We start from the raw sequence: 16,308 nt of genomic DNA on the forward strand, positions 1-16,308 counted from the left end.
TACGCATGCGAATGCATCAGGCCGGAAACGCAAGCTTATGCGAAAAATAAAGTTTAAAGTCTAGTGTGACCGCGCCTTCAGTCAGACATTGTATTTGTACTTTAGGCCCCGTCCACACGGAGACCGAGCTTCCCCTCAATCCGATCTTTTTTTTCCTCGTCTCAAGAAATATCCACGTCCACACGAAACCGCAAAATGATGTAGTATACATGCCAGACCAGTATGTGGCGTTGAAGACTTGGACTATGCTCATAAACCTTGCGCGTGGTACACAAACGAACATGGAACAATACATTTATTAATCAGTGTTAATGTTAGTTAATAAAAAGACAATCGTTCAGTGTTTGTTCATGTTTTTGTTGCTGTTACATGACGTAGAGGTGTCTGACTGGGGGGAGACGTGGGCTGATGACGTCATCGTTTCAGAAAATATACGGACGAAAACGCAAAGACGGCGTTTTTAAATTTATCCACTCTGGGACCCGGTTTCAAAAAATAGCGGTTTCACCTTTCGAAAACGTCGGATCCGTGTGGACGAAAGGCCTATCCGATAAAAAATTTGTGCGTATTCACAGAAACGCGTCTCCGTGTGGACGGGGCCTTAGTCAGTGTCTTTGTACATCGCATCCATTGCCGCTGACACCAAATCCAAGCCAAGAAGGGCCATGTTGAAGTTTCCAAACGGCGGATAAGATATACACTGAATTTCAGATTAGCGTGGGAGCTAATTGCATTCTTGGGTGGTTAGACCACTTTGATCAGGTCTGGGTTTGGCTCAGATGGGCTGGGAAGGCCACATGCTGACAGCTGTGGCACACTGCCCACAAAAGCCTCATGGAGTGAAGGAAGACCATCCTGGTTTTATTTTAGCTCTTTTCCCATCCCCGTCTGATTTAGTCGAGGCACGTGAGAAGAATCAGTCAATGTTTCCATGACAGGGAATTTAATCATGCAATAATGTTGTCATAATGTTTCAACAATGTTTTGATTTTGCATTAAATTATCCCTGACTCTAAATCTCATATAAATCTTCAAATCAAAAGCAGTTTCATTCCCCGTATCTAAACACGAAATGCAGTCTCCTCATTCAGCACATCTCCTCCCCCAACTCATCAGCTATTCACCGATTAACTCTTTCATCGCCAGATCTATTCAAAGGCAAAGTCGCGTTACCTTTGCTTGACCTTTGGTTTACACTGGTTTTGGTTTCGCATTTCTTACATTCCTCAACTTAAGTCTAGGTAACTTCAAGTGTTTAATCAGCAGCATGAAACAATGGTAAAAAAAATGTAGACTGAAGACTTTGCGTTTACCCTGAAACCTGTCTTTCTGCTCCGACTGAACAGGTGTAGTCTTCCTGCAAAAAAAAAGAGCAAAGAAACTAGGGATATCATGTTCCCAGAGTCCAAGAAGAAGAAGAACTGCATCAAACAAAGACATGGGTTTAATCTGGGGCATCAAGAAACCAGATCAGACCAATTTTACGCCACGGGTCTGTGGTATTGGGATCACCATGCTTGGCTTCTCCTCCACTGGGAGATTTTATACATGCTTTTAACTCCTGAAACTACAAACGGGTAACCGGAGGTGGACATCATGCATTAAAAGTACAGAATAAAACTATTAACTAAAGCTAATCATAGAAAAATGTATTGGCTGGAGTCATAAATTGCTATGCATTGCTAGGCCAAAGCCTGTTTGTAATATCTTTTGATTCTTTTGAATTACATATGAAGTTTTTTTTTACTAATCATAATATCATATACAATGTACACTACTATTCAAAAGTTTGGGGTCAGTAATTTTGACTGCTGGTGTCCAAATTCAGAAAGGATGTGTTGAATTGATCAAAAACGACAGGAAAGACATTTATGATGTTACAAAAGATTTATATTTCAAATGCTTTCTGTTTATCAAAGAATCCTGAAACAAATACATCATGGTTTCCAGCGCCACTTTTTTCAGTCAGAAATGATATGTGAGCAGTATATTAGACTGATTTCTGAAGTTCATGTGACACTGAAGACTGAAGACTGGAGGAATGATGCTGAAAACTCAGCTTTGACTCACTGGAATAATTAGCATTTTAAAATAAATTACATAAAAAAATTTATAATAATAATTCACAATATTATTCACAATATTTTTTATCATTTACTATATTGCTAATCAAATAAATGCAAATAAACCTTAGTGAGAAAAAGAGTCTTAAAAAATATTGAAAAACGGAGTTAAATACCCAACATATGTTTGCACCTGAGACACTTTTGTTTGAACTTTTACATGGATGTTTCTCTAGCCAATCATTTACTAGCACATGCACATTAAGACATTCCAAAGCTCTGGATCAGCGTTATATGTTAATAACTGACATCTAGAGCCATTTAAAGGGTTTCCCAATAATCCGTGCTGGTCGTTTAGCAATGGCTGGTTGAAACAGGTGGCAGTACAATGTTTGCTCTATCGATCTGTGCCTTCGGGGCACAAGCATTAGCCCCTGTGTCTGTACCTCAGTCGGATCTGTGGGATGAGGGCTAAAGCCTGCCAGACGGAGACCAACAAGGACAGCGTTAACCGTAATCTATCCCACGACAAAGAGCTATTCATAGAGGCTTCGAGAGATTATAGTGGCTGAAGGGGTGGAGGGGGGGGGGGGCAGCAAAAGGGGGTTAAAAGCTGATAGGGCAGGGGATCCGTTCACCCCCTAAATCTAGACGTGTGATTGTATTCAAATCTAAACACATCCCATAATGCAGCAGGGCCCTGTCATCCACCAACTCACACAAAAAAAACAAGTTCAAGGCCTTTCTCAACACAATCTGTGGTTCTCCATAGGAGCCATGTGTTTTTTGTGACACATTCAGACTGAACGTGACGGCGAGAGTCGCAGGGCTTTCCGTTGGCCACAGACAATAGAGAGGTTATCCCTTCAGTTTAGCAGAGAGGGATGGAAAAGATCAGCATGAACAAGGCAAGATGGGACAGATAGAGTAGGCTAAACTAAACTGAACGCTCCGTGTTTGCTTTCCACAGCCGGACAGCGGAAGAGGCCACCCGCAGTGAGCACTTTTTTATGGGATGGCCAGATGGGGACAGTGATAATCTCAGGATGCCACCAAAAGGTTCACAGTTTGGCTGGTGATAGATGTTATAAATACACTGTGAAAGCAAACAGCAATTTCCTCTATTTACAGACATTCAAAAGTAAACACGTTTCGCCAGTTATACATTTTATTTCGTTATTTTATTTTATTATTATCTATTTAATTTTCTATTTATTTATATATTATTTATAGTTTTTATCTAATATTATGATAAATAGATAATCTATATAATAATATTTTTTATTTAAATATGATGTAATATTTAAAATGTTAATTTTACACTATTTATATTTTATTTTAAATATTAAATTGTTCATTTAAATGTATTAATGTTATTTGTTTATCATTTAAAAATGATGTTAATATTTAAAATGTTAATATTTATGTAATTTTATAATGACATCAGTAATTATTAATAATATAAAAAATCATAATAAATATTCATGATTAAACATTTTTTTTTAAATCAGAGTTATTATAGTTAACTAAAACTAAAACGGTAAAACATTTTTTGTTACTTAAAATAAAATCAACCTTAACTTGAAAAGAAAAATCTTATTTAAGCTAGTTGGTAATATTTTTCTGTTTCATTTAGTTTAGCTAATAACTAAAACTGAAATAAAAAAAATAATGAAAAATACCGGTATATGGACATTTACAAAAAAAAAAAAAAAAAATTACAAAAGTGCAACACAATTGCTAAAACTTAAATTAAAATTAAAAACAGAAAAAGATATTTAAAATATTAATAAAAACTATAGTTGCATCTTAGTGAAACTAAAGTTACACCAATTACATAATGATGATATATTTATTTGTTTTTATTTTTTTTATTTATTTTTTTTATTATTATTATTGTTCGTTACTAGCAAAGGATTTGCAACCATGTTTGTTCTTGTAGTTTAAATCGGCCAACCAGTGTTATCTTTGTTATTTTCCTGCAAATATGGCTCACAATACATACCATTAAAAAATGTTTTAAAGTAAAATCATTGTTTTTCATTGATAGGGTTTGAGGGATCTCTACAATCTAAACAAACACATACTTGTCGCTCTTTGAAATTTTATAGTAAAGTGTTCTGATAGTATGTGTGGACACTGAATTATTATTCTAATTTAAACAAAAAATCGTGGTTGTTTTAGTTCAGTGGGGTGGCCCATGATTTTCCCTTGGAGCTGCTTTATGTTCATAGCAGCACATTCTCTCTTGTCGTTGAAAAATGACTCGTCCAACAGTTTTCAAAGGAGACGAAACATGTCCCACAGTACCCTGGGGTGAAGTGAGGAGGAGAGTTTCAGTGCTGTATGCCGAGGGAGTTCAGGGCCAGGGGCTTTTGAAAAGCCCATGTCAGAATCCCAGAACCACGTGGAGAAGATCTTTTGGCTGGCTCATGTACCACCCACAAGCAGAGAACCTGACTGCTGCTCATATGAGCTGCGTATTACCCTCCAGTGAACATCAGCTTGACTCAGTAACGTGTGATTACAGAGCAGTGGGAAAACATTTGAACAAAGCAGTACGCCAATCAAGGCCATGCATTATTGTGATCTCTACAGCAGTGTAATAAAACACACAGACACACAAAAGTGTGTGCATATTGGCTTATCCAGTCAGATTATTGCGAAAAAAAAAAAAAACCTTTTGGAATCCGCAGACTCTGATTAGTCGCTGGGGTCCTTCTGGCCGACTATCATCTAAGTATTGACCCATGTGCAATCGTGGACATGTCTGGAGGTAAATCTTTGGAGGTTTGAGGAGGTCAAGGGTCACCGACTGCTGTTGAGGGTTCATCATTGATCCAGAACGACCTTCTTTGGAATTCACGTTATGCACTTGTGACAGTAATTCAATTTTTGTTCATCAATAACTTGCCTTGTGCGAGCATTAAGAGCCCATTCCTGTGGAGATGTCTAATATTTGTCAAAATAATCAAGAGATTATATCATGACAGTGAGTTTAATTGCATTAGATGTTGTGCACTTACTGTTTCCGTCCCGTGTTTTGTATTTTTAAGGCCTGCGGGTACAAAGCAAGGCAGCCTTGCACATTTCAACCCAAACAGACCCGCATCTGTCACTCAAAGTCATTGTCTCAGTTCAAATAAAAACACACTTTCTTCTCTCTCTCTCTCTCTCTCTAACTCTCTGTAATTCACTCTCTACCCTTTCATCCACTTAAATCAAAACACGCTTTTCTTTTTTCCCCACGTGTAATCTTTTAAAATCACCAGCACAAACGTTTCCCGGTGACCCGCCCGTCCCTCCCTCCCTCCCTCACTGTGTTTTTGCCCCATTGGGTTTCTACAGCAACTGAATTCAAATCCAAACTCCCACCCCAAGGTTCCATCGCTATGGAAACCTGAGAGAATTAAAAGGGTGGAGGGGGTGTTCCATTCTGTTCTCATTGATGGGCAAACATTCCGTGGCGGGAAAGAATTCAGTGTCCAATAACCATGAGTGTTGGTTGACAACCGCACAGTCACTTTGTGTGCTTTCCCGCATATGTGTGTGTGTGTGTGCATATAAATTTGTTTAATGTTTAATTGACTGTATGCAAGTCCATTTAGTGCTTTTCTATGCCCTAAAGCATCAGGCAAAGCAACTGGACATTGCAGGAATAGGAAGGAGAGAGACAGCAGCATAAATTTGTGGAATATCCACCACACCTGGCCTGTTTTAGCCTCTCTCCTGCTTTAATAAGCACCCTCGCTCTCTGACTCGGATCAGAGGAACCTTTTAATGACAGTAAACACACACCGGCTGCCGCTCTATAAAAAAAAGAATGCTTCTGAAGGATGAGGTCAGACACTACTATATATGCAAAATCACTTCCACAGCTTCAGCTCTGAGATTAGACCGGGCTTAGTTGTTACTCGTAGTTAGTCATTTTATATTGGATGGCGCGGGTTTGAAAAATAAGCCCTCAGGTTGTGAATTTTGCTCGATTGATTGTTATTCGGTTCCTGTTCAATGCAGCAGTCACCTGCTGGGGAAATGAGTCTATGTGAAGCAGTCAGGATTGCTATTTTGGTTTTGCTAAGAGGTTGCTATTTTTGGATTTATGGTTACGGTTACACTACTGTTCAAAAGAAATATACACTTTTATTCAGCAAAGATGTATTACATGTATCATTTATCGCACTACAAAAGATTTCGGTTTCAAATAAATTCTGTTCTTTTGAACGGTCTGTTGATCAAGAAACCGAACAAAACATAAAACAGCACAGCTGTTTTGACAACAGCATTAATAATAATCAGAAATATTAGAAAGATTTCTGAATGATCATTTGACACTGAAGACTGGAGGAATAATGCTGAAAATACAGCTGCGCATCACAGATCATATTTCACTGTTACTATTTTTATTGGATTTTTAATCAAATAAATGCAGCCTTAGTAAGAATGCGAAACTTATAAATAATTATGTGGCGAGTGGGGCGGGGCCGAGAGGCGTGGGAACGAGGAGTGAGGCCAGGTGTAGTGATTGGAGATGAGCTACACCTGAGCCCCACCGCTAGTATCGAGTCCCACGTAGGAGATGGAAGGATATAAAACTGGAGTGACGACCGTGAAGGACGAGAGAGGACCCCCCTACGTGGGACTCGATACTAGCGGTGGGGCTCAGGTGTAGCTCATCTCCAATCACTACACCTGGCCTCACTCCTCGTTCCCACGCCTCTCGGCCCCGCCCCACTCGCCACAAATAATAATAATAAAAAATAAAAGTTTACCCAGAATTATATAGCAGCACTGTTTTCAACTTTGTTTATAAGATTGTATTTATTTTTTACAGCAAATTACAATATTAAAATCAGCACATTAATTGCTGTTGTCTATTCATCTTTGCATCACAAAAATAAATTACATTTTAAAATATATTTACATAGAAAACAGTAATATATTTCACTGCTTAATTTGTAGTATTGATTTAGTAAATGCAGCCTTGGTAAGCAGAAAAGACTTCTTTGTCTCAGATGTTTCTCCTAAAATAAATTCTATTTGTGTGTTTTTATTTAATTTGTGTCTATTTGATTACTTGTTTTGTTTTAGGTACATAGTTATCCTTCAGTAACCGCTGTAAAAGTAAACGTGGATAACAGCTCAGATCATTTGATAAGAATTGTTTGAGTTCAGAATGAGAAGATCTCTGACTTTTGATTGCAGACTTTGGCTGTTGAATCCCAGTATTGTCTGAAAACAACTGAGATATCAAAGTAGATCTCATTTGTGGGGTTTCTCTCCTAAAGGCACTCTAGATGTGATGCCAAGCAAACATTTGATAAAAGATAAAGGATAGGATATGTCAGGACACGCCATCAGTTCTTCAGTAAATTGTCCTGCTATTTTCAAACTCTACACGGGGAGCTTGGCTTCCTTTCAAACTTCAACCACTGCTTCCAGCAAAGAGGAAACACACTCACAGCCGCCTTCCACTGCGTTATCAGTGTGTCATCATTTACAACCCTGGAATTCAGAGAAAAAAAAAAAAAAAAAGCTGAATAAAAGTAGAGGGAGAGATCGAGGTTGAAAAACCAGACTCCCGTAACCAGACAACACACATATCATGCTTCAAAGAGTTGCTAGTATTAGATTAAACTGCTTCTAGGGCTTTGAAACTGATTATTGTGTCTGTGTGCTCCTTTCATATCATATTTCAATAACCATTGCAGGTTTGTGGGATTGTTTTTGCTATGAGGAAAACAGCTGACCATGAGATGTTCAGATTTGTGTGGAGCTGATATTTTCTTTGTCTCTATGATCTACTGAATTGTGCATTGCATTAATTAATTATATTGCATGAATATATCTGGTACGTTATGTAAAATAGTAATCAAGCATACAAATTTTACTTGGTGGTCAAAAGAATTGGTGAATTTGTTTTTTTGGGGGGTTTTTTAGGCCATAACGATGTTCTGTTTTAAACACTGGGTTCTGAATAACTTAGAATTCCAGACACTCATCTGTATTAATTTCGGGGATAATAAATGAAATACTTCATTGGCTTGTGAAGTAACAGGGCTGGAATAATCTCATTTGGAGTTGCATTGGTGGTTTCAGGTATGCATTTGGTTTTTGGAATACAAAGGGCAGCAGTTTTAAAATTATGTTTTATGCATTGGGCAGATGCTTTTATTCCCCCCAAAAAACATACATTGCATTTAAGGTACACATTTTTATTAAGTTCACATATTTCCTGGGAATCAAAACCCATGAGGTGCTAGCATTTGCTCTAATGTTTGAGCTGCAGTTTTGTGTGCTTTCTTGTTCTTTATCTCATTTCTCAAAATACTTCTGAATAACTCTTGTCTCTCTGATTTCCGGGGCAGGTCGTGTGTCCCTGAGCCGTGGCGCGTCTCTTCTGGTGGATGAGTTGACTCTGGAGGATGAGGGCTGGTTTGAGTGTCGGATTCTCCTGCTGGATAGAACCACAGATGAGTTTCAGAACGGCACCTGGAACTTCCTGTCCATCTCAGGTGGGATAAGACAATTATTTCTTTTTATCCAGTTGTTTAAGGGGTGTGTTTAATGGCTTTGCATGTCAAAACCTTAAAGTTTCATAACATTTTACAAATTTCAGTCATTTTACATGCTTTTACACTAAATGTCAATTAGATTTTCAGTGTATGTGTATGTCCATCAAGTTCCAAATATAATTTTTACTCCAATATTTAACCATTTTTTGTAAAATTTCCTGCAACATTAATTGTACTGTTACACAGCATACAGGTCAATTATAGTTAGATAAAACTAGAACCGTAAAACCATAAAAATGTTACTTGAAACGACTGAAATTAAACTGAAATTACATGTATAGAAAAACTTTAACTTATTTTATTTCTGCTAGTTTGCATGGCAATATTTCTCATTTTCATTTTGTTTAACTTGATGTACTAAAATAACTAAAACTGAAGTAAAAATGAATTAAACCTTAAGCAAAATACAATAAAAATGACAAAATACATAACACAAATACTTAAACTAACTAAAATTAACATTAAAGTAGAAAAAATGCTATTACAATCTAATTCAAAATACAAAAATCTATAATTATAACGCTGATGTCTGAATGTAAATGCTGATATCACTAATATAAATGCACCCAAAACCAACCATATGTTATATTCCAGCTGTGTTACTTAATCTTTAAAATGAATCGTGTCAATTAAGTTCCATAGAAATTGGGAACATGCATTTTTTTAAGAGAATGTATATTTTATGATGGTGCTTTTATGTTTCATGTTCATGTTACTGGCATCATAATGCATTGTGATACTCCTACAAAAAGGATTAAACTTTTGACTAAAGCATCATCTGGAGCTCATGTGAAAGCTTTGTTGCAGTGAATAAGTGAGAATTGCATAATCCTGTCTCGTTTTTCATGACACATATGTCAATGTCTGATGCAGATGATGTTTGTTCTGATATCAGCAGAACTCATGCAATAGGCTTTAAGAATCAGCCTCTCTCCAGACTGGCTTTTAACATCTGATGGTGTTTCTGTAGAATGGACAGAAACTCACACTCGCAGAAATTTCTCCTTTCGCCCATTATATGCACAGTGTCAGCTTACAGTGGTTTTGAAAGCTGTCTTTGTTTATGAGTGTGCAGTCTATGTGTTGACAATGTTATGGGGACATATCTTTTTTTTGTTGTTGTTGTGTTTAGAGATTTTTCAGCACTTGCAAATTATCACTTATTTTAAGTGTTTATTTCTGTATATATTTATTTCTGTATTGTTTTTAGTTTTATTTTAATATTTTGATGAACATGATGTTTTTTTATGGTTTTTATGTCTGTTGTAGCTCCTCCGATGTTCATAAAGACTCCTCCTGCCTTTCTGGAGGTCATGTTGGGTGAATCTCTCACCCTCCACTGTGTTGCTCATGGAAACCCCAAACCCACCATCATCTGGAGAAAAGATGATAGTGATGCTGAAAAACAAGAAGCAATTCAGGTACACAGAGCTTGTTAGTTGATAGGTCATTAATAAAGATCATTGAAAGTCAGCATGAAGTCCAAAACGACCCTGTTTGCTTTCTTAATAAATGTTTTAAGTCTTATTGTGAATGATGCATAAATCCCTCCCCCTGCAACTAGCTATGTGCATTTTGATATATAACAAGCTTTGCATTGTTCAGTTTTTTATAAAATCCAATCTAGATTCTTTTCCGCATTGATTATCCTGTTTTAGTCCGAAATACATTGTGTTACGGAAGCACAATCACTTGTTAATCTTGTTTCATGCTGACTTGTGTGTAGAGTTCACTTTGGGCTGTTCACATTTTCCTTATTCCTCGTCTCGTTTACCACCTTAACATTAATTTCCCCCACCAGGTACTCAATGAAACCTTGTCTTTAAGCACGGTTACCAGGGAAACGACAGGACTATATAAGTGTCACGTATCCAACTCAGAAGGGAACCTTACCCACACCACACAGCTGCAGGTCAAAGGTCAGTTAAACATCACGTCTTTCTCCACGTGGGTGAGGAAACTCTGCAGCATTAAATCAAAATAGGCTTGCAGGGTATTAACGTTTAAGTAATTATGGGTATGAGAACACTGGTATCTTAGGTGGACTTGGATTTGTGTGCAAATTGAATAACCTTAATCTTGAGTTCATATGGTTCACGTTGAGAACTGTTGCAGCTTCCAGATCTGACAGTCAGAACTTTCAGCTGTGCAACTGTCACTTTTAATTTCACTGTTAATGTGTATGTTATTCACTGAGAAAGATGTGCACTTTAAGAAAATAAAATGAAGAACAATGTTTGCTTCAAAGTGGATGCATTGCCATTTTTTTTTCATCTGTCATCTTAGAGTAACTAACTATTCTGGCAAACTGTCAAACACTGCCCTCTTTTGGTGGTAGAGCTTTAGCACAATGCAAATTGACACTTAAAGGGATATTCCACCTTGTTTTCATATTAAACTATGTTTTTCCCTTACCTAAGACGAGTTGATGCATAGCTCTCTCGTCTCAGTGCGTGCACTCAATCGCTTTGGCGCGCGGTGAAACTTTGAAAGCACTTAGCTTAGCCCATTCATTCAATATGGGCCAAGCAGAGAAGCTACGAAACACCTCCACGTTTTCCCTATTTAAATATAGTTACTCGCATAGTGTAAATCGACCTAGGACGGTAACACAAAACAAAACGTTGCGCTTTTCTAAGCGTCAAAAATGGATAAATATATTGTATGGTGGAATACCATGGCAAATGCCTGTAAGCACTTCGTCTTGGCGCAGTAATATCTTCACTAGAGGGAGCGGGAGCCGGTGAGAGGATTTTTCACGAGTGAAGATATTACTTCACGAGTGAAGATATTACTGCGCCAAGACGAAGTGCTTACAGGCATTTGCCATGGTATTCCACCATACAATATAGTTATCCATTTTACACGCTTAGAAAAGCGCAACGTTTTGTTTTGTGTCACCGTCCTAGGTCGAGTTACACTACGCGAGTAACTGTATTTAAATAGGGAAAACGTGGAGGTGTTTGGTAGCTTCTCTGCTTGGCCCATATTGAATATGAAAACACAGTGGAGTATCCCTTTAAGCCTAAATCTCATTCATGAATTAAGATCCTCCTTGGATCTGAATGCCTGTCAAAGCTGGCTTGCATGCATGCTTTTACACTTCCATCTCACATGCATGGTCTCTTACATTCACCCAGGTCCACCAATTATCATCATTCCCCCTGAGGACGCCACCATGAACATGTCCCAGGATGCAATTCTGCAATGCCAAGCAGAAGCGTATCCTTCTAACCTCACGTATGAGTGGTGGAAACAAGGACAAAATGTGTATCACATGGAGTAAGTGACTGGAATACTAACTTGAAATGTATAACAATATCATGTGGCTCACTTGAATACTTGATTCTGATTGGTCAACCGCAGTGTCTAGTATTTTTGCAATTTTTGTTTGCCCCTCAGTTGAATACATATTTTTGTTCCCAGAATTCTGAAATCACGGGTGAAAATACTTGTGGATGGGACCCTCCTCATTTCGGGTCTAATCCCTGAGGACTCTGGGAATTATACCTGCACACCCACCAATGGTCTAATGTTTCCGCCCTCTGCGTCCGCCTACCTCAAAGTTAAACGTGAGTGCTTTGCAATTTGTTGGCTCTAGATTCTTTATATTTTTTTAATATTCAAATAATTTAAACTATGTAAAAAGGCTAGATAAGTTTAAAGGTTCAAATTATACCAAATACCAAATGAAAGATTAAAAACCTGACTCTGCTAAAGATCCAGCACGAGTGGTACGAATGCCCCGTGAGACTTATCTGCCCTCGGGAAAGGGTGGAAAGATCACATGCCCAGTTCAAGCCGAGCCCCCTGTGCTGTATGTTAATTGGACCAAAGATGGAGCGTCCTTGGATCTAGAGCAGGTACATTATTGAATGTTTACAACATCAAACATCTCACTGTGACCCATATAAGAACATTTTATATACTTCTTCTTGATTGGTTAGTATCCAGGATGGATGGTCAACTCTGAAGGCTCAGTGTTCATAACGGCAGCCAATGATGATGCAGTGGGCATGTACACCTGTACAGCCTATAACAGTTACGGGACCATGGGCCAATCAGAACCTACCAAAGTTATCCTGAAGGTGAACACCATATATCAAAAATGGAAAATACTTTGGCACATGTTTATATAGGTTGCCATTTACTCATAAATGTCACCACATATTGAAATGCATTATTAATGAATGACCTGACTCTGAATGCTGACACCATTTCTCTTGTTTGCAATCTGGTGATGTGCACAGGACCCCCCTTCTTTCCGTGTCTTGCCTCGTGCCGAGTACCTACAAGAAGTAGGCAGGGAGCTGGTGATACCCTGTCAGTCTCAGGGAGATCCCACCCCTAACATCACATGGAATAAGGTAAGGTTAACAAAATATTTAAAAATCCAATAGCTTTCAGCTGAAGCTCGGTGATGTATGAAATGTGTGTATATCTGTTAAATAAGAAAAAAACATATACTGTATGTATTTACAGGCATTAACTAAACGCCTCGGATGCTGGTTCAGTCTCTTTTTGATTCTTTATCATCTACTCTAGGTTGGTCCATCCCCTCGCTCTCCATTTACAGTCTTATCCAATGGCTCTTTGGCCCTGCGTCCGCTTAGTAAGGACCACCAGGGGACATGGGAGTGTCTTGCCTCCAACCATGTGGCCACTGTCAGTGCTTCAACAACAATTTTAGTGCTAGGTGAGAGGAACAGTGAATAGATGCCCGTCAATAAAAAAGAACCCTCATGTACCTATAGAAAATCAACTGAGACCGACATTAAATGTAGTATCTGCTTTGTCTTCTTCAGGCACAAGTCCCCATGCTGTTACCTCCTTGTCTGTGGATCCAGGGTTTACTCAGGCCAATGTGTCCTGGGAGCCGGGCTTTGATGGAGGATACACACAGAAATTTACTGTTTGGTTAGCCACTTAAAATTGAATGCATCTGCAGCATTAGATAAATTGTTTTGTACATTGTACTAAAGATGTCATGAGTAACAGTGCCCCTTCAGTGAATGGGACTGACTCAGTTCAATATTTGATCTCTCTCCATATCAGGGTAAAGCCCACTGTAAGAGGCAAGCATGCATGGGCTTCAGTTCCTGTGCCAACATCCAAAACCTCCTTGCTGGTGACGGGTCTGCAAGCTGCGACTAGTTACCAGTTCAGCGTTCTTGCTCAAAACAAGTTGGGCTCTGGCCCCTTCAGTGAGATTGTCACCATCAGGACACTGGGTCAGTATTCTTTGTACATCATTTACAAACTATGCACTTTATGAGGTCATCCATAAGTTCTACACACGCAGACATGTGTCTTATTCCTCAGGTTCCTCAGATCCACCCCCCACCGCCGTCTTTAGCACCAACCCAGATCAAACTCACCTACATTTATTTATTTTTTATAGTAATTTTCAATTAGAGTTGGCACTAAAATCTGCATGACAATGACCCTCCTGGCCAGCATTTGAGGATCTCTGTTATACATGGGAAAGATTAGCCTATATGTCCTCCTTCCTCAAATCTTGCCCTGGAGGTCCAATGCACTGCAGAGTTTAGCTCCAACCCTGCGATTTTCGAATAATCCCAAAGACAGTGATTGGCATTGATTAGCATGCTCAGGTGTGCTTGATTAGGGTTAGAGCTAAACTCTGCAGGAAAGTGGATCTCGAGGTCCAGATTTGAGGATCCCTGCTATATGTAGTTCTTTTTCAGATCTTTATTCTTTTTTGATTAAAAACATTCCCTGGTTGGCTTTAACGTTATTCTAAACCTTTGGGCCAAGATGTATAATTTAGCATGCTGAGGTAAAACCTTGTGTTTTTTACAATGCAGCACCTCCAACAGAAGCTCCCACGGTGGTAACCACCATTACTGTGTTGTCCCCTCCTATCTTGCTATCAGCCAATCGTACATCACTGGGTGTGTTGTTGCAATGGTTGCCACCTCTGGAAGAGTCTCCTCCATTAACTTCATTTGTACTTCAAGCAAAACGGGGAAAGGGAGAGTGGATCACTATAGACAGAGAGATTGCTGTCAATGTGACTGAACTGATTGTACATGGACTTGCGAAGGTAAAATGTGTGAAATATTGCAGCTTGATGTTGAATGAACCTATTCTTTGCCATTTGTATTCACTTGATGGGTGATTTACTTTTTTTTGTGTGTTTCCACAGGACTCAAACTATGAGCTGCGCCTTTTGTCTTGTAGAGACAAACAAGTCAGTGTGCCCAGTGACTCAGTTGTCATCTCTACTGAAGGTGAGGTGAACTCTTATTTTTATTTTGATATAATATTAACATTTTCTCAGGCCCCATGAAGCTGGTGAAAACTACAGATTTAATGAATAATGTGGACTTTTTAATATGTTTTAGTGATAAATTAAGAGTTCAAGAAATCAGTAGTATAATATGTTTATTGATTTAATATATTATTAATAGATAACATTTCATGTGTGACCTTAAGGTATGGATATGTATCCATCAGCGCCTAGTATCCTGGCCTTTGTTCCTGAGCCCCTGTTGGCTGGTGTGATTGGAGGCATGTGTTTCCTGTTTGTTGCCATCATCCTCTCTTTGGTGACAGCTTGTGTTATGAACAGTAGAAGGAGACAACGGAGAAGGAAAAAGAGAGATGGTAAAAGCAGTGATAAAATTTACAGGGTCATTGTTATGGTATTGAAAATGATTCTTTTGTTCAACTGAAATTACAGCACTACAAACACATTTTGAAGCTTTTTGCATGCTCAAAGTTATTTTGAGCTGCAGCATTCAGATACATGGGTTGTTCAATTCAATTCAATTCAAGTTTATTTGTATAGCGCTTTTTACAAAACAAATCGTTACAAAGCAACTTTACAGAAAATTATGTTTCTACAATATTTAGTAGTAGCTAGTAGTTTGTGCACATTTGACAGGATTTTAGAAAAAATAAAAATAATAATAATAATACAAGACGTAGTCAGCTAGACGATGAACTATCAATATTATTAATTAAGTTATTATATGATTCAGTCACACATTTAGCAATAATTGTTAGTTCTGTTTGTTGCTTCAGGGTTAGCATCATCTGGGGTCCTCTGAGGGTCAGCATCATCTCTTCTCAGGTGTTCTGGATCCAGACTGGAGCTTGATTAAATCCTAGTTACCACGGGATGTAAATCCCGTGGCGAAACATAGAAACAAAATACAGACATCATTAGCATAGCTGCTGATCCAACAAAGTAAAATTAGTTTAAACCAAGCTAATGAATAAAAATGCACCTTTGATCAGATGCAACTACACTCACAATTAAAAAATACATTATTCGAATGCCTGGCGAAAGAGATGTGTTTTTAATCTAGATTTAAACAGAGAGAGTGTGTCTGAACCCCGAACATTATCAGGAAGGCTATTCCAGAGTTTGGGAGCCAAATGTGAGAAAGCTCTACCTCCTTTAGTGGGTTGTGTAATTTAACAAATGTTTATGTACAGTTAGCAATGATTTGACGCCATTCCATATCAATTGCTGTGACATTCAGTGCCTCAGAGACTGATACATGACATATTTTAATTCATGTATTTGTTCTCAGACGTCAGTGGTGTAGTTATCCATTGCATCTGTTTCTGTTGAGGGTGTTTTTGTTTTTGTCACTTCATCTTATGACTCATTATTTGTGGCATGATATGAACTTTAC

The 16,308-nt window shown here is 38.3% G+C and overlaps 1 protein-coding gene across 1 annotated transcript in view; it reads left to right on the forward strand.

The window, feature by feature from the left end:
- LOC113052753 (uncharacterized) overlaps positions 1–16,308 on the forward strand; it is a 42,248-nt gene that overhangs the window by 19,873 nt on the left and 6,067 nt on the right. Inside the window, exons 4-17 of the mRNA XM_026217181.1 lie at positions 8,432–8,578; positions 9,908–10,059; positions 10,440–10,557; positions 11,779–11,920; positions 12,065–12,210; positions 12,359–12,501; positions 12,586–12,726; positions 12,889–13,005; positions 13,184–13,334; positions 13,444–13,555; positions 13,694–13,869; positions 14,467–14,705; positions 14,808–14,892; positions 15,098–15,268. Of these exons, the coding sequence (XP_026072966.1) occupies positions 8,432–8,578; positions 9,908–10,059; positions 10,440–10,557; positions 11,779–11,920; positions 12,065–12,210; positions 12,359–12,501; positions 12,586–12,726; positions 12,889–13,005; positions 13,184–13,334; positions 13,444–13,555; positions 13,694–13,869; positions 14,467–14,705; positions 14,808–14,892; positions 15,098–15,268 (2,040 nt within the window). The remainder of the gene's footprint in view (positions 1–8,431; positions 8,579–9,907; positions 10,060–10,439; positions 10,558–11,778; positions 11,921–12,064; positions 12,211–12,358; positions 12,502–12,585; positions 12,727–12,888; positions 13,006–13,183; positions 13,335–13,443; positions 13,556–13,693; positions 13,870–14,466; positions 14,706–14,807; positions 14,893–15,097; positions 15,269–16,308) is intronic.

Source organism: Carassius auratus, chromosome 33 (assembly GCF_003368295.1).
Source record: "Carassius auratus strain Wakin chromosome 33, ASM336829v1, whole genome shotgun sequence".
NCBI lineage: Eukaryota > Metazoa > Chordata > Actinopteri > Cypriniformes > Cyprinidae > Carassius > Carassius auratus.